Below are 26,745 nucleotides of genomic sequence, written 5' to 3'. Positions count from 1 at the left end.
GTATTGTGTCAACCTCTACCACCAGCCCCAGCAATGTTTCAGGCACCCACCACTCCATCTATGTCTTTTATAACTTTATACACCTCCTATCAAGTCACCTCCCTGCCTCCTTCACTCTGAAGCGAAAAGCCCGAACTTGTTTAACCTTTCCTCATAAGACATATTTTGTAACTCAGGCATTCTGATACTACTCCTCTGCACCCTCTCTAAAGCTTCCATATCTTTCCTATAATGAGGCGTTCAAAACTGAACACAATACTCTTAAGTATGGTCTAGCCAGAGTTTTTTAGATCTGCAATTCTGCTTCAGCATCAAAACTGGGCAAGCAGTAGCTTCTGGGCAGGAAACTCTGCTTATCTGTGCTCAGTAAGTGATCTGTTGATGACCATATTAAAGCACATTTGCTTCTTAGCTGGGTTAGAGCACAGTTAAATGAGTTAATATAGGCCCAGTTAATTGGTGAACTATCCACCTGGGATCCCTTATGCAGTACCAATGATATTCTACTAGTGAAAGAGCTCAATATTCCACCTGGTGTCTAACCTTCAAAGATAAACGTACGCCAGTCTCGCAACTCCTCGTCTTCTCCACAGTGCCGCAATCCACAAGCAAAGAGCAAAATTGGTCTGAATTACTATCCCCAATAATCTGCTTAAAAGCCTGCAGTTTCACCCCAAGGAGCTGAATTTTCCCTGACAACGTGGAAAGGAGAAGAAGGAGGCAAATAAGTAGGAAGGTGACAACAAAATGAGATGCTGATAATATGAAAAGCTAAGAAGCAGAAAAGAAGGAACAAAGACTGGATCTCTTTCAGTTTAAAACAAAGCATCTTGTCACATGAGTGTCACGTTTCAGTTTACATACATGATGTGCTGTTTGTAGGTCGAGTGAGAATAATAGCAAAGTTGCTAAATTTAACTTCTGTTACTCAGGCACTTGGGGTTCAAAGGTCAGGAAATCACATGGTACTGATAGCTGAGTTCATGCAAAGTGAATGAGAAGTAGCCCATCATAAATCCAGTCGAACAATGGCTGAGGATTGATACATCAGTAGAGAAACAGTCCAAGTGAAAATTAGGAAGTAGTGAACTCATCACTTAAAATGTGAGTCTACAAGCTTTGGCAAATCCAGGGTAATAATTAAACGCTACTGCATAAAGCTGCAGACACTTAAACTGATAAATGTCTTGCATACTCTGCTTATATGCATGTTACTAATGGTTAGTTTCAAGCACGATGATTTGCATGGTACACAGTCTGAAATGGTATAAGAAATGTATTTTCTACAGACACTGGTAAGAACATTGTAATACAAGTGAGAAGATTTCTTAGATTAATTGTTCCTATCTAAACCAAAAAGTAATTTGAAAAGTGAGAAGCCTCATGATTGATTAAAAATGTTTAGCTAAGAAAATCTGTCCACTGCAGTGACTAGCGTCACTAATAAAGTGTCACCAAGATGAACCATTTTCAGAAGATTCTGATGATAAAATGTTTTATTAAAGCTAACACTCAGCATTTTTGCTTTTCTTCAGCTAAAGAACTACTCCGTCCACTGAGCACAATCAGTTATGTATGTTTGACCTTACAAACCACAAGAATAACAGGCAGATGATGTTTGATTTCACAGACTTGTTGATTAAAATGGTGGCTGTATGCAAATTCTGATGAGAAAACACAGGCAAATCTTCCAGACTACACTGGATTAGTGTGGCAAACCAGTTACTGCTCAGGAGCCCTTGCCCTCATGCCCTAACCCCATATTCACAGAAAGACTGATGGGTAAGCGTAATTTCCCATATTGTTTCAAGAGCAGAGTCCCGTCTGAGAAAATGAGATCCCTGCTGCTGTTGATGTGAAAGGTTGCAGAAGTTGTTTTTAACAATCCTCCCTAGCTTGCAGTGTGAGCTCTTTGATTACTGCTGTCAGTCATCTTTAATTTGCATAGATTTTATACTGTGGAGTGGTCTGCACGCAGTTGCTACTCGCTGCAAGATACTGGGGCACTAGAAGGCACAGTGGCACAGGCCAGTTTTTTGAGAGACACTGCCCACAGTGCAAGATTGATCTGATGGTCACTCTGCATCGCTTTACAGTTATTTAGTGCCCCCTGTGGATAAGTTTTTCACACTGAATGTTCATTGCTGACCGAGAACTGTTGCTCATCGCCAGCTGCCTTCACACATTGAAAGGAGCAGGGAGAACTCTCTCTGACTCTCATTCTCCCACTCACCCACACAGAGCATATGCAGTTGGATACAATTAGCGCTCCTTGCGCAGGGAATTTCCCACATCCCCCTCTACTTCTGCTCCGTTTTGGAAATCTTGTCAAATACCTGAGTGATTTAGTTGCTTCTGCAGCGAGGCACTGCAAATTTATAACTGCTGCATCTGGGCTCTTTAGAAGCCAGCGTAAATCTGACTGACACATACATGTCTCCCAGGGTCATTATAAATCAGATTTTTAACAGAAAACAGTACGGAGGGATTTTCAAAAGCACACTTGTGGGCTTGGCAGCAAGTGTGGGAATTTTGGATAACTAAATAACTATACGAACTTTATGAAGTAAAAGATGTTGGGAGTAGAGAGAACCAGCAACTGTATTTAATTATTTTATTGCGAAATAAATAAATTGTACAATATGCTTGTGCGGTTGGTGGGCGAGGTGGGGGCCATGAAGAAGAATCTTTCTCCCTTTCCAGCTCTGTCAAAGGTTTTGCCTGCTTATTGAAGTATGTTGATGAGGAACTGGCTGACTTTCTGCTCTTAATCTTGTGGTGTTGAGACCAGTCATGCAACTCGACTAGCCAATTTGGCATACTCTTGGATTCAACCTGGAACGATGACTGTGTTAGTTTTTTTCCTTTGCTGAAAGTAGCTAGTTTAAACAATAGCTTGTTGATGTGGTGGTCATGACTCTGCTTCCGCACAACATATAATTCTGGCAATCATCAACAAAGATGATATTAGATGTAGGCCATTTGCCCCAGTAATCTCATCCTCCTGTGAAAATCTGTGAGTATCTCATTGCAATATCTCACTGCTTTTTCTATGATTCAGTAATTTTGTCATCACTCTGTGGATGATGATTACTTTTGATTTAAAAAAAAGTTTAACCTTAGTTCTGATTGTGCCTTTTACTAGTTTCTCCCTCTTTAATCTTAATCTACAATTATAGTTTAATTACAATCTGTAAAGGAAAGGGTGTTTGAAGATCAACGTGAAGCTCTTCATTACTGAGCAGCTGTGAGCCTTGCCCCACTTTATGCTTTAGAAACCTGTACTACCTACATCAAGCTGGCAACAGCACTGGACTTTGAGGCAAATGGTCCTGAGTTCGAATCCAGCCGGCTCCTTGCACGCTTTCCATTTGAGTGTTGAGCTAGTGACTCAGCCTTGTGAAAACAGCCAAATGCTATGGAAACGGCAAAAAATACCGCCCGATGCGCCACAAGGTGCGAAAAGGAACAGCGCCTAACTACATCAGATGCCGGAGAGATACCCTCAATATTGCCTCTGCAGAATCTTCCAAATGCATTGCTGGAATAAGCAAATGCCAGACTTGAAACAGATTCCTAAAACTGCAGATTGAGCATTCTGAGGAGGAGTATTCATCAGGAACAGCATCTAAAGTGGACATCCTGCCCAGCCCATCACTGCAGGAGCTCTCATTATCAGCTGGGCCTCATTAGGAGCCAACAAACTGGAGTCTTCCTCAATTGCCTAAGAGGTGAATTTTAAAAGATGTTCATGGTCAACTTTCTGTATTCCACTTGAAGTTAAACATGAGACAATCAAAACCTCCTTTCCAGATGGAGGAGGCCCAATACTTCCCCTTGACTGATGCCAGAGAATTAAAATATCAGTGATGGCCTGTGTGCTCCTCGCAGATTTGGATGTCTCCTTATGTTACAGTGCTCAGAACAGCGTAGTTGTCAAGACCCAGCCAGATCAACACACTATACAGTTATGGCAGGACAGCCTTGGATTTCCTACACAGCCATAACTCATGCTGTGAACACGTAGAAGCATGTTAAGCATAAGACGTCACTGTTTAAAAGTTACTGGAGACTTCTTGCAAAAGGACGTCTGCATGCTTTCAGTAGAACTCTTGACATGGAAGAGATCTCAGGTGAGGGTTTACAATCGTAGCCGATTTCGAAGGATTTCACCTCAGGCTAAGAATGTAAGCTTGTTTGTAAATAGAGTGTTGTCACCTAGTAGATTGCAGGAGATGGTGCTAAAACTTTAATGTTTTTGGTCACCCACTTTTCCATGCCCTTTTTACTGTTTCTGATTATTTTTCATCTTTTTTTCTCTTCACCTGACAGTTATTGTATATAGTGATAAAAGTATTGTAGATGGTTGCTGTGTAGAGCTGAGACAGAGAATACGTTTAAGACTGTAGTGTCAATGGACATCTGAATAAGTTTTGAGAAAAATAAATATATTGCCAATTGATTTAAAAAAAGAAGTAACTTGTATTTCTTACAGTAGGTTCAATATGGTAAACTCTCAGGATTGGGTTTAATATCGCTGGCATTTATTGTTTTGCAGCAGCAGTGCTTTGCAAAGTTTAGTTTTTTATTATTTATCAATTACCATTAGAAATATGTAAGCAGCTTCCCTACATAGATTGTATGCCCATAAGAGTTGCTAGGCACAAGAGTGTCTGTACACAAGCTGACTCTGACAGGAAATGCTAAAGTGGTGGAAGGGTGGGTTAGCGGGTGGAGCTGTTGATCAGCCTTGCTGTTGGGGAGAGTAACTGTTTTAGAGTCTGGTGGAACTGATGTGGATGTGATGTGATGTACATGAGGTGACTCTGACAGGAAATGCTAAAGTAGTGGTGGTGGAGGGGTGGGTTAGCGGGTGGAGCTGTTGGGGAGAGTAACTGTTTTAGAGTCTGGTGGAACTGATGTGGATGCTCTGTAGCCTCCTGATGGGAGTGGGACAGACAGTCCATCAGCAGGGTAGGTGGGATTCTTAGGATGTTGCTGACCGCCTTCCGGCACCCTTCTGTATTCAGGTGGCCCCCTCTCGCTGTTACGAAAAACCTACATTAGTACCTGTTTTTGCTAACCATAGAGGATTTTCGCTTTTACAAAAAAAAGACGCCCGTTTTATATGTGTGTTTACCCCAAGAAAGACTACCATGGCCGTGAAGCCTTGTGCGGGCAGTTGTGTGCACAGGCATGTACGTACACACGCGTGTACGTGCAAAGGCGTGTATGTGCACGTGTGTACATGCCTATTTTTTTTTCTCTCTCCAAATCGATTTTGGCTCACTGTCATGAGAAAATCTGCAGATGCTGGAGATTCAAGCAATGCACGCAAAATGCTGGTGGAACACAGCAGGCCAGGCAGCATCTATTGGAAGAAGCAGTCAACGTTTCGGGCAGAAACCCTTCGACAGAACATTCCCGATATTGATAAGTGAAACTACACCATACATACAATATCTCTACTTTATATTGGCTGTGTATTTATCATATCATTCCTGCTTTTACTATATGTTCGTGTTATTTTAGGTTTTATGTGTTATTTGGTATGATTTGGTAGGTTATTTTTGGGGTCTGGGAACGCTCAAAAAATTTTCCCATATAAATTAATGGTAATTTCTTCGCTTTACGGCTTTTCGGCTTACAAACGGTTTCATAGGAACACTCTACCTTTGGATAGCGGGGAAAACCTGTACATGTCCATGATGGTGGGTAGGCTACCGCCGGGGATGCGGTGGACCTTCCTGTCCGCAGTGGTGCAGTTTCTGTATCATGCAGTGATTTAGCATCTCTACTGTGCATTTGTAGAATGACGTGAGTATAGATGTGCAGAGACCAGGTGACTTCAGCTTCCTCAAGAAAGAACTTTGAACTCTCCCTACATTCTAGTGTTCACACTGGAGGGTAATTTACTGTGTCCAATTAACCTGCCAACCTACATATTTTTCTATATGGGAGCCTCTGTTTAAAAAAAACATCCATGCCACAGACACCACCTTGAGTCAGGAATTAACCTAGATCAAGGACAGTTTTGCTAGTGGTTTGTCCAAGAGCTTACTCCTGGATCAACACCTCATCTCACAAGGAATTTAACTGCCCAACAGATTGCAACAGGATAGTTCCAATGTCACGCTGCAGTTACAAGTATGCAAACCTGGACGTCTTGGTTTGCAGTGTGTAGTTCTTCTGTCTCACTCTAGCGTCCATTTTAATTGGTCCAGTCTAGTTGTTCAATAATCATGTAGCAGCCCAAATTTTGTTAAACTTCAGTAAACTAATTGCAGAAACTTAAAGGAATTGTTATGCATAGTTGAATTGTTCCATGGCATGCACTATGTAGTTCCTTAGTAAATTAAATAACTTTTATTGCAGAGAAGCTTCTGAATCTAACAACTGTACACAGGAAAGAAAGTATCTTTTGTAGGCCTATCTTGTAGCAATAGAATGGTTGGGAAATTATAGTATTAACCTGGGGGATATGACTGGTTTGTAGATGTAATTTAATTAAGAATGTGTGAATTTTAATCCAGATTAAAGGTTCATTGAAAGCAGAAATGTATGTTTGTGATTAACACCAGTAAAATTCCCCAACCCTTTGCACAGGTTTTGTTCATTGAGATTTAACTGAAATGGCTTACAGAAGCTCTAACCTCATGACTTGACTTTTCTAGTCATCAAAAAGGTCTTTATTGCTTATTGTCTCAACAATAATGATTTTGTGGATTGCATCTCAAAATAGCAGTCAGATGTGAATGGTTAACTACTGTATATAATGACACTGACACTCCAGCTATTTTGAGTTTGTTTTAAATTGATATTACTGAGCAGTATTTTAGAGCTGAAGAGTTTCTTTAGAGGGAATACATTTAAAAATAAGTGACTTTTACCACATATCTTTCCATGATAATATAACTCTAATTGTATTCAGAGTGTCTGTTACAGGTTGTTCAATTCAGGCACAGCTCTTAACTTTTTTGCATTCAGCAGTTAAAGAAAGTATCTTATCTTTTTTTTTCCCCTCAAGAGATATGCTACAACATTTGCAGAGGACAGTGTAGTAAATAATGGGGTGGCTGAAAAGTGATCCTGTGCCACATCATTTTGTGAACAGAATCCAAGTAAATCCATAATTTAAATTTCAAACTTTCCAAGCCTGGAATACTGAGTTCAAATATCCATCTGGAATTCTTTAGGTTTCAATTAAAAGCCACTCCACAAGGTTTCCATTTGCACTGTATCTGCAAATGTTTTGACTGAATTTATGATTTAACTGTTGAGACATCGCTGAATACAAGCCGTAACAATCAGTAGAATGCTTCTTTAAAAAGATGTACTTTGTTGTGGCATTTCCTTTGTGGAAATGGGGAAGTCGAAATGTGGGTTCTTCCCATTTCTCCCCTTCCTGTACTGAAGTGGTGGATTCTTAATGCAGTACACAAGTGCATAACATTCACGTACCAAAAAATGTAATAGCATTAAACGGAAAGTTATTATCAAAAACCAGTATTACTTTTAATAAAACAAACTTCCCTGCTTGATTGCAAACGAGAATGTTATCTTTTGGTTTCCCTCAGTAACAAGATCAAGCCTACTGGGGTTTGTTGCGCTGTTTCTGCAACGCCATCCAAGGTAAATCAGTCTAGTCCAAATAGGAATTAAAACTAATGCATTCTTGGTTCATGAGGCTCTGCATTGAACTGGATTGTCGGTTTGACAGTGAAACTTTTGGGGTCTACATAATATGGCGACCCAACCTGTTAAATGCAACAGAAGTTGCATGTGACACATTACATTTTGCATAGCTTCCAAGTTGTTTCTGTGAATCAGTTTATTCACTAACTAGCAGAAATGCAGTGCATCTTGGGGCTTTCTTGCAGGCTGCCTCAAAGTGTCCACCAGCATTGTTGCAGTCCAGAAAGCAGTTAATCACAGGAAGTAATCCTTAAACTTTGGAGTTAAAAAGACCTACACCTCCCAGGCCACGCTCTCTTCACATTGCTGCCATCAGGTGGAAGGTACAAGAGCCCAAGACTTCCACCACCAGGTTCAAGAGCAGTTACTACCCTTCAGTCATCAGGCTATTTAAAAAGGGATAACTACACACTTTAGCCCCATCATTGAGATGTTCCCACAACCAGTTGTCTCACTTTAAGGACTCTTTATCTCAATATCTCATTCTCGTTGTTTATTACTATTTATTTATATTTGCATTTGCACAGTTTGTTGTCTTCTGCACTCTTTCATTGATCCTGCTAAAGTTACTATAAATTTGTTGAGTGTGCCCACAGGAAAATGAATCTCAGGATTGTATATGTACTTTGACAATAAAGTTTACTCTGAACTTTGAAATTTGAGGATTATTGTCCATAAACTGATCTTACTTTTAACACTTGCTTTTGATAATCAAGGACCAGAAAAACCATCCTAATTATCTTCCATTCTCTGTGAGTTTTACATTGGCACGAAGTCCCTCAAGTACTTGGCTTGACAGATTGTCATTTCAGGTATGATCCCAACTGGTAGTGTTTGGCCAGGGGCTGCTTATTGAGTTGTGATGTTCTCATTTTGTAGGGTTTCAGTATCTCCATTTCTACTTCATTGAAACCAATGGAGGCCTCTTGTAGGTCTTCTGAGAAAGCACCTGTTTTTCAGATCTGAAATGACTTCCTCTGTGATGATCTACTGTGAGTGTATGTTTTCTGATGGGTCTGATCTCCAACAGATATATGCTTTCTCCTCACTGGATCTGCACTTAGTGATGGGTGATACTGGGAACTACCTAGTGTGTCACCATCCAGGCCATTTCTCTTCTCTCTACTGGTTCAGGAACAGCTAATACACCTCAATCATCAGGTTCTTGAACCAGAGGGGATAACTTCAATTGCCCCATCAAAAACTGTGCCTACAACCTATGGATTCGCTTTCAAGGACTTTTCATCTCATGTTATCTGTTTTTTGCATATTTATTCATTTTTATTACTTTTTCCCCTCTTTTGTATATGCAGTTTGTTGTGGGGTATTTTGCACATTGGCTGTTTGGCTGTCCTGTTGGCTGTGGTCATTCATTGATTCTGATTCTATTGTGTTTCTTGTATTTACTGTGATTTCACACAAGAAAATGAATCTCAGAGTTGTATATGATGACATATGTACTTTGATAATAAATTTACTGTGAACTTTGGTTCTTTTTGGCCACATCCATTTATATGCCAACACTTTTTTGCACTTCGAATTCTAGCATCCCTCTGTTAGGAGCAGAATCCTTGTTCCTTAACTCAGAAATCTCTGCAAGAGATTGCTCATCGTCCCCTATGCTGGGCCGTTGTGGCTGGTGGAATAAAATTCTAACGGTGATCCTCTAACTTCAGCAATTATTGACCACTTTCACATGCTCCTTTCTATTTTGCTGATGTTGTCTTGTGATCAGAAATACAGTTCTTGGAGAACGTCACAAAGTTGCCTTCTATGAATTATGGCTCATTAACACTTCAGCTAAGCTTTGTCAGACTGTCCTATGAGCTTGTGAACATCTGTTAATGAATATGTCTAATTTTAGTGCACTGAAAAGAAGCCATTTAAGAATCTACTGCTTGAGGCATCTGAGCTTGCATGATTTGATGCTAAAGAGATGTTTTTAAATAATATCAGACAGGGTAGGGCTGGTAGGTTTCTTTCCCTGATTGACATTCCTGAACCAAATAAGTTTTTAGAATAACCCAATGGTTCTCCAATTACTGGTAGAGGCTAGTGTTTTTAGAATATTTCTTGCCATTTTCATTGTCTGAAGCATTGCTTATTATCTTGCGTTCAAATCACGTGGTTATGTCTATGTCAGAATAGTACTGAATCTCTGTGTTACTATCTGAGCAAGTTACAGATTTTGTTTCCGATGTGTGAGCCATTTGGGCAGCTTATCAAAAACGATGTGGAACGAAGTTGGTTAGACTTCCAAAAGCAAGTTTTCAAATGAGTCAAGGAGTTACTTGTGTAGAGCCAGTGTTGCCATATTTGGAGAGTTAAGGAGTCAAAACTACAGGAGAAGGCTTGGAAATGTTGCACAAACTATCTCTGTAACCTCTTTGATGTTTTATGAAAGAGTTTAACTGGAACAATCTCGTGTCTTATAATCATTTTGCGAATATACAGTTCTACCTATGTGCACTGGTGAAACTTCTTCAGCGTAAAAATGACACAGTTGATTTTTTGAATTTTGTGTGTAATGGATGTGTCAGGGGTCTATTTCTTTATAGTGTCAGCTGACCCTCCTGTAAGGTCACTGTTCTGACCCTTCTGCTGTTTTGGCTCCTTTTTATTACTCAAAACAGAGCAACATGGGCATTGCCACCTCTCTGATTTGTTTGATCACTTGGTTAAGAAGACTATCCAACAGCATAAGCCGTTTGAGAGGCTTTCACATTTCACAAACTTCCTCAGATAGTTGACAATTGCAGAAGTATTGTACTCTAGTGAGACCATGGCTACTGATAAAGTCATCCTTGAAGGAAGTGTGAGTGTGTGTGTGGTCCCTTACCCAAGAAGGGCCGAACGAAGTCTTCAATGACTACTGTCCAGTGGACCTGACCTCACACATCACGAAGACCTTAGATGCTAGCTCACCTCTGACCCCTGGTCAAATCAGCCCTCGATCCCCTGGAGTTTGCCTACCAGGAGCACATTGGAGTTGATGCTGCCATCTCCTTGCTGAACAGAGCCCACTCACATTGGATAAGCAGGGCAGCACTGTGAGGATCAGATCTTTGATTTCTCAAGTGCCTTCAATACCATACAGTGTTCATTGCTGGGGGAAATTTCTGTTCAATGCAGGCTGGCACTTCCATTGTATGCTGGATAATGGACTACCTGACTGGCAGACCAGAGTTTGTGCAGCTTCAGAGCTGTGTGTCAGACACAGCTATAAGCAGAACTGGGGCCCCAGAAGGGACTGTATTGGCTCCCTTCCTGTTTACCCTGTTTACCTCAGACTCTAGATACAACACTGAGTCATGTCATCTGCAGAAATTCTCTGATGACTCAGCAATAGCTGGGGGTATAAAGGGAGGATGGGGGATGAAAACAGGGCCCTGGTGGAGGACTTTGTCAAATGGCGCAAGCTGAATCATCTCCAGCTCAACATCAGTAAGGCAAAGGAGATGGTGAATGACTTCAGGAAGACCAAGCCTGCATCGTTCTCTTTTATTTTTGATGGTGAGGACCTATAAGTACCTGAGGTTGCACCTGGATGACAGACTTGAGTGGAGCACCGATACAGAGGCTGTGTACAAGAAAGGCCAGAGTTGCCTCTACTTCCTGAGGAGACTGAGGTCAGTTGGACTATGCAGGCCTCTCCTTCACATGTTCTACCAGTTTGCTGTCGCCAGTACAATCTTCTATGCCAGTGTTCCCCAACCTCCTAGCCCAGATCAGAGGTGCGGCCGACATTTACGTGCTGGGCGACACCTAATGAATTAGCTTGTTTATTTCGGCTTTTTTCTTAAAGATGTGCTGGGTGTGCACCGGTTACTGCTGCACCCTGCATGCTTTGTGGCCTGGAGGTTGAGGACCAATGTTCTATGCCGTGGTGTGCTGGGGCAATGGCATCAACACAAGTGATGCCAACAGGCTCAATAAACTTATTAGAAAGGCTGGCTCTGTTATAGGAGTCAAACCGGACACACTGGAGGCTATGGTAAAACAAAGGACCCTCCAGAAATTCCGGACAGTGTTTCTCACCCTCTGCATTCCACCTTGGCTAAACAAAGGAGCACTTGAATTGAATTGACTTTATTACGTACATCCTTCATATACATGAGGAATAAAAATCTTTACGTTACGTCTCTGTCTAAATGTGCAATATGCAATTTACAGTAATTTATAGCATGTACAACAGGACAGTCAATATAATATAGAAATACAGTTTGTCAGCGTGAATTAATCAGTCTGATGGCCTGGTGGAAAAAGCTGTCCTGGATCCTGTTGGTCCTGGCTTTTATGCTGCGGTACTATTTCCCGGATGGTAGCAGCTGGAACAGTTTGTAGTTGGGGTGACTCGTGTCCCCAATGATCCTTCTGGCACTTTTTACACACCTGTCTTTGTAAATGTCCTGAATAGTGGGGAAGTTCACATCTACAGATGTGCAGGGCTGTCCACACCACTCTCTGCAGAGTCTTACTTTCAGAAATTGACTAAGACAACCGTATCAAAGAGTGGACCGGTCTCCCAGCGGCCACACATTTTAATTCCACATCCCATTCCCATTCTGATATGTCTATCCATGGCCTCCTCTACTGTCAAGATGAAGCCACACTCAGGTTGGAGGAACAACACCTTATATACCAGCTGGGTAGCCTCCAACCTGATGGCATGAACATTGATTTCTCTAACTTCCGTTAAGGCCCCCCTCCCCTTCTTACCCCATCCCTTATTTATTTATTATATTTCCCCCCTTTTTCCTTCTTTTCTCTCTCTCCTTCTGTCTCTGTCCCTCTCACAATCACTCCTTGCCTGTTCTCCATCTCCCTCTGGTGCTCCCCTCCCCCTTTCTTTCTCCCTAGACCTCCTGTCCCATGATCCTCTTCCTTCTCCAGCTCTGTATCCCTTTTGCCAATCACCTTTCCAGCTCTTAGCTTCACCCCTCCCACCTCCTGTCTTCTATCATTTCAGATCTCCCGCTGCCCCTCCCACTTTCAAATCTCTTTACTATCTCTTCTTTCAGTTAGTCCTGACGAAGGATCTCGGCCCGAAACGTCGAATGTACTTCTTCCTATAGATGCTGCCTGGCCTGCTGCATTCCACCAGCATTTTGTGTGTGTTGCTTGAATTTCCAGCGTCTGCAGATTTCCTCGTGTTTGCACCAGGGAGCACTGTATGAGGTAATTCTTGCCCTCGGCCATGAGGCTCAATAATGAGTCAACCTAGAGCCGGGGCAGTGATGACCCCATCTTGTTAGACTGTTGTTAAACTCTGTTTACCAGAGCTCAGTTTTAGATCTGTTTACCACACCCTACTTTTGCAGACTCCCTATGCAATACTACTATCACTTCTTATCTGGGCGGTGTAGAGGTTCACCCATAACTGTATAATATTATAAATCTTGCACTATCATCTTATCAGTGTCAGCATGGAAATCTTGTAAATCTTGTAATCTTTCACTTGTTAATCTTGTACATCTTATTTTTAGGGTAACATTTTTTAATTCCTTTTCTAATATTTGTATATCTGTGTACTTGTAATGATACTGAGACACTGTAATTTCCTTTGGGATCAATAAAGTATCTATCTATACACATAATATGATTAAATTAAATAAGTAGTGCAAAAAAGAGAGCACAAAAATAGTGAGGCAGTGTACAAGGCTTCATTGTCCTTTAAGAAATCTGATGGCGGTGGGGAAGAATCTGGTCCTCTGTTCCCTGATTTGTTTGATCACTTGAGTGTGTATCTTCAGACTCCTGTACCCTCTCCATGATGGTAGCAATGAGAAGTGGGCATGTCTTGGGTGATGGAGCCCTTAATGATGGAAGTCCCTTTCTTCAGGCATTGTCTTCTGAAGATGTCCTTGATGCTGGGGAGACTGGTGCCCATGAAGGAGCTGGCTGAGGTTGCATCTTTTCTGCTGCTTTCTGCAGAGTCATGGTCTAATTTGTCAGATCTGTGACACATTCCCCCATTTGCGACAGTGTTATTAGTCAGAAGCTGCAGAGGGTCGTAAATTTAGTTGGCTCTATTTTGGGTACTAGTCTACAAAGTACCCAGGACATCTTCAAGCACAAAGCCAGCATCCATTATTAAGGATCCCCAGCACTCAGGGCATGCCCTTTTCTCACTGTTATTATCAGGGAGGAGATACAGAAGCTTGAAGGCACACACTCAGTGATTCAGGAATAGCTTCTTCCCCTCTGCCATCTGATTACTAAATGGACATTGAACCCGTGAACACTACCTTACTTTTTTTATAGATGCTGTTACTGTTTTTGCACAATTTTTTATATTTATTCAACATGTGTATACTGTAATTTACTTATTTTGATTATTATTTTATTATTTTTCTTCTATATTATGTATTATATATTATGTATGAATCCCAAAAAGTTGGCTTGCAGGTACAATAGGTTATTAAAAAGGCAAACGGATTGTTGGCTTTCATTGGTACAGGGATTGAATTCAAGAGCAGGGAGGTCATGCTGCAACTATACAGGGTACTGGTGAGGCTGCACCTGGAGTACTGTGTGCAGTTCTGCTCTCCCTACTTGACGAAGGATATACTGGCTTTCGAGGCAGTGCAGAGGAGGTTCACCAGGTTGATTCCAGGGATGAAGGGGTTAAAGTAGGAGAGATTGAGTCGCCTGCGACTATATTCTCTGGAATTCAGAAAAATGAGAGGGGATCTTATAGAAACATACAAAATTTTGAAAGGGATAGATAAGATAGAAGTAGGAAAGTTGTTTCCATTGGTAGGTGAGACTAGAACTAGGGGACATTGCCTCAAGATTCAGGGGAGAAGATTTAGGACGGAGATGGGGAGAAACAGTTTTTTCCCCAGAGAGTGGTGAATCTGTGGAATTCTCTGCCCAGGGAAGCAGTTGAGGCTTCTTCATTAAATATATTTAAGATACAGTCAGATAGATTTTTACATAGTAAGGGAATTAAGGGTCATGGGGAAAAGGCAGGTAGATGGAGCTGAGTTTACGGACAGATCAGCCATGATCTTATTGAATGGCGGGGCAGGCTTGAATGGCCGGATAGCCTACTTCTGCTCCTATTTCTTATGTTCTAAGAACATACACCAACACCAGCTGCTGCTAAATTAGCAAATTTCACAATATATGCCAGTGATAACAAACATGATTCTGATTCCGAAAGTGAGGATTGCAGTGAATCCATTGATATGCTGTCAGTAGGATAACTGAGAAGTGGGTAGTGGTTAGTAAAAGGAATGGCCTTGTTGACTTGAGATTGAATTGCTGACCATTTCACAATCTAGCTAATAAAATCACAGTTGAGATAGTTTTGCAAGACTTTGATAAAAGTGTTGACTATATTTGCAAATGGGCCATGTATTAAAATCTTGCTGAGCTTTGATGCCCGCCATAGCTTCTCAGATCCCTACTGCTCTTGGCCCACAATAATTTAAAATAACCAGCTATATTGGAGACACAGATACCAGAATCCAGAGCAATGTGCAAAAGCTGGAGGAACCCAGTGGATCAGGCAGCATCTTTGGAGGGAAATGGACAGCTGACGTTTTGGGTTCAGACCTCACATCTGGACTTGTGAAGGGTCCAGATGAAGGATCTCAACCAGAGATGTGAAATATCCACTTCCCTCCACAGATGTTGCCTGGCTAACTACTTTAGCCCCCTTTGGGCTACCGACTGCTGGTAGGCTACCCCAAAATGGCCCCAATTTCAATGTTGCATCAGTCAAGCGTTATCTGTCTAGACAGAAGGATTTGCAGTGATTCCCAATACTGACCTATAAGGGGTGTTGGATGTATATCCCAGGTGGATAAAGTAATGCCACACTCTTACTTATTTTAAATACCACCTCTGCTTTTCCCCTGTCATGGCTACTAAGTTATTCTGCAGCTGAGTGGTAAAATCTGGGGGCAGTTGATGGGAATGTGAAACTGGGATTAATAGTAGTGTAGTTGATCATTGTCAATGATTGTCTGATGACAAACACGGACTCTGGGCCATAGGGCCTGCTTCTCAGACTCCTATTGCTTTTAGCCCACAAATGATCCTGAAAAATCAATTAATTCCTGTGATATGCTCACTTGGAAAGTGTGAGAGGTGCTTCAGTTTTTGTCTGTTGTGTGCTTGTGCTCCTTGTCGTGATCTTCACATGGTTTTTAATGATGTGCTCTGCTTATGGCCACACTTAAGCTTGGCGACGAGATAGAATCAATAAATGTCAATAACTATAAGAAGCAAGACATTTTGTTAACTTCTGGGAAGGAGAGAATAAAGAGTTTTTTAAAAAAAAAACAATTGCATTGCTATTAGAAAAGTTCTTATCCAGATTTGTGAAGATCAGGTTATTTCATAAGACAAGGAACAGAATTAGGCCATTCAGCCCATCGAGTCTGCTCTGCCATTCTATCATGGCTGATCCCAGATCCCACTCAACCCCATACACCTGCCTTCTCTGCGTAACTTTTAACACCCAGTCTAATCAAAAACCTATCAACCTCTGCCTTAAATATACCCAATGACTTTGCCTCCACAGCCATGTGTGGCAATGATTCCCACGGATTCGTCACAAGGTCTTTCTGTATTTCTGGGGAAGAGTTTCCAGATTTGACAGTTTTAAGATTTTATTTTACATGTTCAAATTCACTTAATTGTTAATTACTGGAAAATATTGCCCAATCTAAAGGAAGAAGTGGATACAAAGCATGTAACTACTTGTTAACCATGAAAAATACATCATGCAGTCATTGTTTCAGAAATAGGACTATGCAGCTCTGATAATCTCTTCAGAGCAATTTTGATGAAGGCCATGGGTTAAATCAACTTCAATGTCCGCTTCTCTCACTGCACGGGTCTCCTAGTGTTCCATCTGTACTCCAGATCTAGGTTAAAATTAAGGCTTACGGCAAACAGGTGTACAAAGGCAAGAAGGTCTTATCTATCCAGTACAAGATTTTATGCATGCGTGCTGGATCCCTGCTGGGATAAAAACACGCAAAAAAATGTGTTGGATTTATTCTGTTCTGATAAAAATAGAAGCCTTCAAAGAAACATATGATGGTAAATCGGAAGATAATTATATTTGGCGGCATTTTAGTTTCCCTAATGGCATAAACCACAAGCCAACTAGCACATACTTAGTGAGGTACGGATGGTGTCAACACTCCTGGCCAATGAAAGCAGGTACAGGAACAAGGTTGTTTGTCGTGCCTTTTTATGTACTTGTGAGACAGAGCAACTTCTGACAGCCTTTCCTTCCATTTCAGAAAAGGCGACGGCGGATTGACCGAAGTATGATAGGAGAGCCGACCAACTTTGTCCACACCGCCCATGTAGGATCAGGAGATGTCTTCAATAGTGGAATGAACTCAGTGAGTACAAACTTTTCTTTTTATGGAGCAAATCTCACAGTTTTTTTCCTTTACAAGATAAATCAATCCTTTGTGTAAGTTATGTCTTGGGATTTCACTTTTGTCCCTTCTATTTCCTTCTCTTCTAATGTTTTTCTCCAAGCCATGAAATAGAGATTCGCACTGGCCTTTGTTCCCATGAGTCACATCCTGACAGGTACCCAAAAGTGGCCAAGTCTACGTTTCATCGATCATCACAGGAGCAATAACAAGTCTTTCAGCCTCTCTAGGCTGTTCACCCACTCAGCTCCACCATGGCTGGTGTATACATCAAGTTTTTTGTTTCAAATGGCATATAAATATTCTAATGGCTCCTTATTGCAATGATTCTGCAAGCATTCTCATTCCTGATACAACATCTTAAATATTAAATGAAGGAACACCCCGTCAGCGTGGCATATGCCAAGCAGAAGGGGCATTGTTTCTTCAAGAGCTGGTATTGATCGTCTTTGGCCTGAATCAAGTAAGAGTAGTGCCAGTTGCATTTCCAGTGTTACACGAATGAGAAAAAAAATTGCAACCCTCTCCTGAGAAAAGCTTACATCTAAGCTCCTTTCTCCAATAAACAAAATCTGTTAACATGCATTTTGAGTGACAGAAAATGAAAGCAGGGTGCAAACTTCATTTGTAACTTTATTAGGACTGAATGGCTGTTTTAAAGCCTGTCATATTTGTTTCTGATCATAGCTGATTCTGGGTCGAGCTTCATTCAGCAGCTATTGTCAGCTTGCAGTTGAAAAGCCTGGAATGTGACTCAATAGTCAGAAACACAGCCAACATGTTATTGGCCAACATCTCAATTGGTAATTGTAAAAGGATGTAACTCAGTGTTGTATATGCCAGTATTCCTTTTATTCCAGTAGCTACTAAGGACCCTGTACAATTTAGCAACTGCGTTCCAAACAGAAATGAAAGCCAACTGTCCTCAGATAACAATATCAAAATGACTGATGAATGGAAAAAATACAACATGGAAAGCGGCCATTTGGCCCAATGTTACTGCAGCCAGTCCCACTCTGCTGGACTGGGTCTTTCAGAGACCAGAAAATGCTGGAGGAACTCAGCAGGCCAGGCAGCATCTAGGAAAAGAATACAGTATGAATATGAGGAACTATGACTCTGAATCCCTTTAGGAACCTTACATGGCAGTAAAGCATGTTACGTGCAGTAGGTTGGATAGATATGTATATGCTGAGGCCAAGACAGAAGCTTTTACAATATCTTGCCTGGTACATAAGTCAATATCAGCTCAAGTCTGCTTGACCACCTCTAACTGTGCAGCTTTCATTTGATTGCCTATGGAGAAGGAACTCCACTTTCAACATTTTTTTTAAAAAAGGACATGACTTTACTGGAATACTTGTACGGTGTGCAGGAATCATCTGCGCATGAACAGTCATTCACCATGCAATATGTCTGCTATTGGCATTGAAACATGTCTACAAAATATAAAAGCATGGCTTTAGACCAGGGCTATTGTAACAACTACAATGACAGAATTTGGCTTTGAGTTTAAATTTAGTGAAGTACTGTATCCAAAAATGTCATAATGTCCATATGTTCAAGTTTTGAATTTGATCTATGCTATAACTATAGTACTTTGAAATTGTATTTTGACAGTACTTAATAAAATAGTTGAAGAAATCATGCATTCCGTTTTCTACCGCAAACTAATGACTCATATGTCAGATCCTCATTTGCCATTACTGAGATTTTAAAGGTTGTTTTATTTTTTTTTTAAATCATCAAGATGTTTAATGTCATTTCCAGTAGACAAGTGTAAGGGAGAATGAAAAAATTGTTGGTCTGGATCCGATGCAGTACAAAAAAAAAACACAATGAGATAAAGAACCCAATTTAAAAAAATACACTATAAATACATAAGATATTTTATACTTACTGGAGAATCGGCTGCACATTATGGTATATAGGAACATTATAATACTTTTGTATAAATCTTAAATAATTTTTTAGTAGAATCAGGAAGTTAGTTCTTTTTTTAATCAGGAAAAGAAACTAATCCTTGGAAAAGTGAGTCAAGTGTTGACCTTAAGGTCAAGTAGGAACACCCACGGAGTTAAACCTCATTCCCCGTAGGCTCAAGAAATGGTTTTCTTTCGTCTGGCTCAAGAATATTTTTCATGGTGCCCTTGGCTCTTCACGAAAAGCTTATGCAGTACAGTGACATCAGTTTTATTGCTAGTGGGCTGTGGGAAAAAATAACTGTGAGAAAATTGTACATGCTCCTTTGAAGTCAAAACTTCAATCTTTCTTTCCTTCTGGATAAAACATATATAGTATCTTTATGGTACACAAACTTTCCGAGTGGGTTTACCAACATCTATCTCAGCAGTGCTTTTGCATCTGCTATCAACTTGCAAAAGTAATGGAAAATACAAAGAACTGGCAAACTCACTTCCTTAGTGCAAATTAAAACTGTGATGTTGTTTTAACCTAAAGGTCTCCAAGTTGTAGCAATTAAGGTCTTTACATTTTATGATAATATTTCCTTACAGATAATTCAAGTTGCAGAGATTCTTCAGTTAGGTTCTTTGCCATACTGGGCTGGTGGTACATGTGTGGCTGTCTGGTGTCTTACTGTATCAAAGCAAAATTAGAAGTCTGATAGAATTCTGTCCAGAATTGCTGGGACTTGATGCAGTGATACCATGAAAATATCATATTTCAATGAATTAGGCATGTTCATTGGTGCAAAATGGAAGCTTAAAGATGGTGTAAGAAGTTCTCTTTCACGAGAAATATTTTGTACTACTGATTTGTGTTAAATGGTGCGAAAGGTTTTGTAGTGTTTGGTTTGGACAGTAACCACTGTAAACTCAATAATGAATAGAGCGATCAACTTTGATTAAAAAATTGGTTCTGTTTTAGATTGCTATTGAGAAGTTAAGCAATCTTGAGCAAGTAAAGACAAATATAAAGAGAATTTTCTTGTTTTGCAGATAAGAGATTAATAATGACTTGATATCTGATCTAGTTCTTTCCTGGCATGTATGACACACAAAATTCTCAGGCTTCCAGTTGGGTACTGATATCGATTTTAGCCAATGTGACAATGACAAAATCCACCATCTCCATGATAAAGATGGCAGAGTTCATCTTCGAAATGTTGGCTAAAATTGACACCTGTAGAAGAAATTACCTTTTTGATATCTATTTTAAACAGCTGTCGATTATATAACAAGGCAGAATTCTCCTGTTCTGTGAAATGAATACTAGAAAACTGGGCAATCACATCACTCCTATAACAATGCTTCTCTTCCATCTTTGAAACAGCTTGAGTAAAATTTAACAATTTGGCAATAGGAAGCTTAATAGTTTGAGTATGGTGTGCAAATAATGCGTCTGGGAAAGTGACAAAAATGATGATTAACTTTTGAAAAGGATTCTTCTCAGATAAGTACATTTCAGTGAGGAATGCAGGCTGTCCCCAGACTACAAGCACCCAACTTAATGACATCCCCACATACAAATGAGCTCCCATAATATTATTAAATTCAAAATTCTTATTAATGACAACATTTTCTCTAACGTGCTTTCTCTCTCTCACTCTCTCTCTCCACCTTTATTAATGCTTTTAATTAGTGTTATTTTACTTATCAATCATTCCAATACTGTGGTTACCACATCAAGTGTATGTGTATTTTCTAATATATGGACAAAATTGACTTAACATCTATAAGAATGGAGCCAGTTCATTACCTGGGGATAAGCTGTACCTATTTTTCTACAAGAAATATATGCTTGGTCATCAAGGCCAAATTGGATGTGTGTAATTGTCTGAAAAACTGCTAAAGGATAAACTCACAGCCAGCTTTTATTATAAACAAATGTCACACAAGGTGACTGTTTTTATTTGTTCGTTTGCGTATGAGAATGTCAAGAAGTCCGTTGATCTTCATGGGATAAATCGGTAATGAAATAATGTGAAAGGGACCTAGGAAAAGGAGATATCTGTTCAGGGAATTGCAGAATACATTGGCTACAAGGCACTCAATCTTTCTTGTGTTTGATAAAATCCTGTTGTGTGTTTTGGAATTTCAGAGAGATTCGTTAAATTTTTGGCCTTTGTGTCATAGATTTCACCTGCAGCCTTGAGGCGGGAGTGAAAGCAGTGAGACAATGTAGGCGACTCTCGCCAATATGGGGTATATGGATGTTTCAATGAGCTCCATTGGTGGTCAGCTATGGTGGTCAAGTACTGCAAAAGGTGGTTAATTTGCATCTGACTGTACTGTTTCCATCTGCAGGTGAGTTCAATTCAGAACCAAATGCAATCCAAAGGCGGCTATGCAGGCTCTCCCATGCCAGTGAACGTTCAGATGCAGCTGGTGGACACAAAAGCTGGATAAAATTTAAAATAAAGTTTGTGGTAAGTGCCAAGTCTCTCAAAACAAGCAACATGATGACCAAAAAAAAACACTTAACCTAAAATAATGTTGTAGCTGTTATGAAGAAAATGTCTCCTTAATAATAATAATAAGCAATTGGAGGTTGATCTTTTTAACAGGACAACTCATACCATCATGTTCAATAAAGAGTACACCATACACTCTGAGGCTCTGGAGAGAGATTCTTGGGTTTGAACTCTGAATCGTGTGGGTACAAACTTGGGAAGATCATTTAGAAAATCGTTCGGGAAAATCTAAAATACATTTAGAGAGTCGTCTTAGGAACTTCACTTGAAACACTGTCACCTGATCTCACATGCATCGATTTGTAATTGAAATTATGTTCATGGAGCTTTGTGAACCAGAAGTTATTATAGAGCATTTTTATTCTATTCCTTTCTTTAACTTTAATTCACTCGTACATTATCGAAGTGTTTTCTTTCTCGTCCAGTGTTTCCGCTGCCTCTCCCAGTAGCGGATTCCATTAACGTGTGAGCATAAAAGCCAGTCACTGTCTCTCACAACATGGGAGTGGGCTTTGCTCAAGTGTGAACCCAGATGGCAAGGCTTCTTCAACAACATCATGAACCCAATTTAATCTGCACTCAAATTGGAATTCTATTCCTTTCTTTAATTTTAATTCATCCTTAACTCATTGAAGTATTTTGATTTTATCCAGTGTCTTCACTGCGCCTCCAAATATCATTAGGGTGGTACTCAGCTGAATGCTGCTCGGACGTTGATCTGAATTAACTGGGACCATTTGTAATACTCCTCCTTTCTTCAGAACTGAGATTAGCTAATAATATCACAGATTTTTGGGTGGATCCAACATGCTTCCAGTCTAATGTTTCCAAGCAGTTTATTTGCTAACTAAGTCATGGGAAGATTTTTATCTCTCTTACTGCTGGACTCCTAGACAGAGTCAGTGGAACTTGTGAAGCAACCATGCTAATGCTCTGAAGTCATTCAGTCTTGCCCTCTTAGTCATAGAGGCTGCAGCAGAACTCAATATCACTACCCATCTCCTTATTTGGAAAAGTGATGAATAGCAAAAGGAGAAAAAGGGAAGGAGAAAAGCTTGTACAAAACGTAATAACCTACATAGAGAAAACTGCTCATAACTTGTCATGGGAAAGTTTGCTCTAGAAACAACTTTAATTCTGAGCTGCTAATTGATCTCAAATTAAGTGCATACCTTTTCTAAATGGTCATAGTTCATGCACCCTCTCCTGATCCCTTCTCTGTTTTTGACTGCTTTGGACTTGCTGGAATTTCTACCATTTGAACTCTGAGGAGACTGTACTCAGTGTTGATACACTCCGCTTTCTCCACCAACTGAATTCTTCTTCCCGTGTTTCTTTGGCCATGTAGTTCTCAGCATTAATCTGCGAATGGATTCCAGGATGAGCTTCTAATTTCATATCCTTTCCTCCTTAAAGACGGCCTCGGTGATATGGCGCATCTCAATTCATTTGATGCTGATACTCAAGTCCATGCTTCCAGTGCCTTAGTAAAAATCGGATAATCTGCTAAATGATTATTCAGCAATCCCCCTGGTTCAGGAACTAGCTCACCAAATGCCGGTTGCCACATTCCATGTAGCACTAGGGCCCCGATTCCCACATTCTGTTTTCAACAGCTGTTATCTTGAAACTAATTTGGTTGTGTTTCCTGTGTTCTCTTAAAACTGAACTTACTGGAAATTTTACTGTGTAAGTAACCTCTTTAGAAAGTCAATTTAAATTATGTTTGAAAAATTAGAATAACATCTGATAGTCTGAAAAATCTGTCAGCCTGGTACCACCAAGGCCCAGAGAGTGCCAGATTAACTGAGTCTAACAGTCACCCAAATTTCACCGAGGTTTATCCAAAGTTCTCGGTACTTTACTGCACCTTTCATTATTTTGTTACTTGGAGACAGAGCATGGCAACAGGTCCTTCCATCCCAACAAGCCTTCGCTGCCCAATTACACCCATGTAACCAATTAACCTACTGTCCTGTACATCTTTGGAAAATGGGAGGAAACTGGAGCACCCAGAGTAAACTCACATGGTCGCAGGGACAAACTCCTTACAGACAGCATCGGGAATATGATTTTAAATTTACTTTGTCTCAAATTTGAAGTCTCACCCATTATGTTTAAATCCATTCATTACCTGACCCCCTCCCCAATTCCTGTTCTCTCCTCTGGACCTGCAACCCCCACAGAAATCTGCCTCTCACGTAGTTACTTCCACTCTTCTCATGACTGACACAAAACTGATCTCTCCACCAAGTTTACCACTATTTCCTCTTTATAGATTAAACCTTTGACCCACAAAGGTTTTGTTTCAGCATTATTGGTATTATGTTAAAGGGAGTTGATATTGGCCTGACCTTGTACTTGTGCATGTAATCTGCCTAAAGAATTAAAGCTTCATCAGATGGCTTGTGTTCTAACACTGTGCACCATTTTTTCTTTACAGATTCCTCCAAGTTCATGTATTTCTTCCTGTCGAACCCTCCCACCCTCTTTTCACTATGGTGATTGCTTCTCTGAGTTCTTCATGATGAGAAAAGCATTACAACAGCCCGTCTCCTGTTCCCTTGGCAATTATTTGGCTGGAGTCTCCCCTGTTCCGCTCTGAAGATATCATTAATAGGACTACTCCTTCTCAAGGCAGTGACTTGAAAGGATTTGATCTTTGCCGAAGTCATGGACATACAGTAGCTTCTCATATTTTTTTAAAAAAATACAAATAGAATTTTAGCGTTTTCTTCTCGTCAAGGTCTATATGTTCCTGAGCGAACCATTACTGTATATATTTCATTTTGCCCATCTTTTAAACGTGCAACATTTTTTCTTTTCATTTTTATTATGCTTTTTATTTGCCTTTGAATTCAGTGTTAGTTTGCAATTAAAAATGTCTACAGGTCTGGAACCTGAAAGCACAATTACATTACCACACTCCCTCTAGGTAAGTCAGCATGGTAAATGACTGCATGTGATGTAGCTCAGCCAATGGCAAAGTGTTTGTTGCGGCGGAATGATGATACTAATGCTGACAAGTTTCTAACCAGCATGTCAGTTTTGCCAGATGCCTGCCTCCCTATCCCTGAGCCTACCTGCCTGCATACTTTTCACATTTTGTTCTCTTTATCAGACACCTCTTGAGAATAACTGAATACAGTAACTGGCATTTTTTTAAAATATAATGGCTTGTGGTAAATGTGCAATTCAGCATACTCCTGTATTTTATATGAACGGATTAAAGAAAAATGCATTTGGCCATGAGCAAGTAACCAATTGCACTTGTGATGCAGTAAAATGGTAGAGCTCCAATTTTGTTATATTGCAGCAACTGTTTAAACAAAATACCTGGATCCTGAATTCACACACCGGCCAACAACAGGAGTAGAGTCCTTATCAATTACTGTACAGTTTTGTTGACTTCTCTGCAGCCCTTTGGGTGAAAATCAAACTTTTAAAAGAAATAACTTTTCTCAGTTGGGTGTGAGAGGGGGTGGGTGGGGAGTATTTGGGAGGGGGGAGCAGGGGCTGTGGATTTCTATGTGTTGCTCCAGGCAACATTGGGAGCTGTCTGAACAAACACCAGAGAAAATTCTGTTCCAACAGGGTGGCTTTCGCTTTCCAGTGAAAGAAAGCAAATACCTTGCTCAGGTTTATAAGGGCATATTTTTTTCCCTCCCATTCCACTCACATGTGACATACTAATATTGCACTGTTTCATAATAAATGTAAATTGTGCATGGTTTAATGGTTTAAAAAAAGAAGCTAAATCAAGATTATCTTTTCAGTAGGCAAAAACATTGGCTTTACTCAAGAACGTACTCTGTGAAATGTGACTTAAGTGATATTTTAAGTAGTTTTAGAGCTTGTATTTTAGTGCACAGTCTTTGGAACCCAGAATAATTTGCTAGGTACTGAATTGCAAGAATCTATGCTATGAATGTGTAAGGATAGGGAAATGCTTTTACATGGAGCAGTGCAGTACAAATTGTGACCGAATGTCTGACATCGAGATATAAAGTATTTTTGAAATATGAGTGAGTAGGTTAATAATTAATTGAATGAAATAGCTGGATATTGTGGCTTGCTAGCCTTTGGGTTATGTTGCTATGAATGATCTGAATGCATCCCAGTACTGGTCCTCTAAACTCTCTGTGGTAAATGTTATATAAAGGGGTATGTAAATTGTCATCACTTAGTGCTGCCATAGCAAGCCATTAATTGAAATATAATTTATCATTCTCATGCAGGCAATACTTTGCCAAATAAGAATTGAAAGGTTGTTTTAGCCTATTTTTATAATGCATACAATTTTGTACATGTTTGTTGTTCCTCAGTGAAATTGGTTTAGTCTACAATGGCTTATAGTTTCAAAAGTGACATCAGATTAAAATAAAGTTTGTCATTTGCTCTTGCATATTTCTTGAACTTTGTTCTCTAAGTGAAGTCACTGGCTTCAACAGTGTTTACAATTCCTTTCAGCACAGAACACACTGTCTGTTGCAATGATGGAAACTAATTCAGTGCTATAATTTTGACTCCATTGTTGCAATGTGTTCAGGAACTGAACAATCGTAGACAAAGGACTATTCATACACCCTTGATAAAACAAATGAAACTATTCAATGGGTTGGGGGGGGGGGGGCAGTTTTGATGACCAAGGATTGACCACATGATACATGAGAAAACAAATTAAAGAAATTTGTTTATTATGAATAAACTCTTCTCGGGCTTCCAGCTGGGAACAGGTTATCAATTATAACCGACGTTTTGATAACAAACTCTACCACCTTCATTGGGGATGATGCCTGGGCATATCTAGTCCAGTGGTATTTATACTACCGTTGTCCATCCCTCCTGCTTGGTTCATCCTCATCCAATCAGGTTTCCACTGTTGCAGCTTGTTTACAATTGAATTACAGTTCTTAGAGCAAGACCTTCATCTTTATTAAAATAATTTTCCTCTGGATTTATTTCAATGACTTCCTTCTCCAAACAGTTCCAAAAGCCATTGGCACAGCACAATAATTTTGTGATTAATATTAAAGTCAATCCTATGGCCATTGTGAATGCAATGTTCTGCTACCGCTGGTTTCTCCGGGTAACCCACATGGATACACCTCCTGTGCTCCTTGACGTAGGTTTCCCCCATGCTGGCTGCTCCTCATTCACAGAATCCTGCAAACACCCGCCATCCTGGGTCCCGGGTCATCTATG

At 40.2% G+C, this 26,745-nt stretch overlaps 1 protein-coding gene across 4 annotated transcripts in view; it reads left to right on the top strand.

Annotated features, from left to right (window-relative positions):
• The window catches only part of cdc42se2 (CDC42 small effector 2), a 191,311-nt gene extending 165,368 nt beyond the window's left edge, over positions 1–25,943 (top strand). For all 4 annotated transcript variants that reach the window (XM_073071950.1, XM_073071952.1, XM_073071943.1 and 1 more), the window contains 3 exons: positions 16,962–17,066; positions 21,374–21,495; positions 23,984–25,943. In XM_073071950.1, the coding sequence (XP_072928051.1) occupies positions 16,962–17,066; positions 21,374–21,475 (207 nt within the window). In that variant the 3' untranslated portion in view covers positions 21,476–21,495; positions 23,984–25,943. The remainder of the gene's footprint in view (positions 1–16,961; positions 17,067–21,373; positions 21,496–23,983) is intronic.
• The last annotated feature ends 802 nt before the right edge of the window (positions 25,944–26,745 follow it).

Source organism: Hemitrygon akajei, chromosome 2, assembly GCF_048418815.1.
Source record: "Hemitrygon akajei chromosome 2, sHemAka1.3, whole genome shotgun sequence".
NCBI lineage: Eukaryota > Metazoa > Chordata > Chondrichthyes > Myliobatiformes > Dasyatidae > Hemitrygon > Hemitrygon akajei.
The sequence above is the reverse complement of the archived record's forward strand: the minus strand, read 5'-3'. Positions and strand labels throughout refer to the sequence as shown.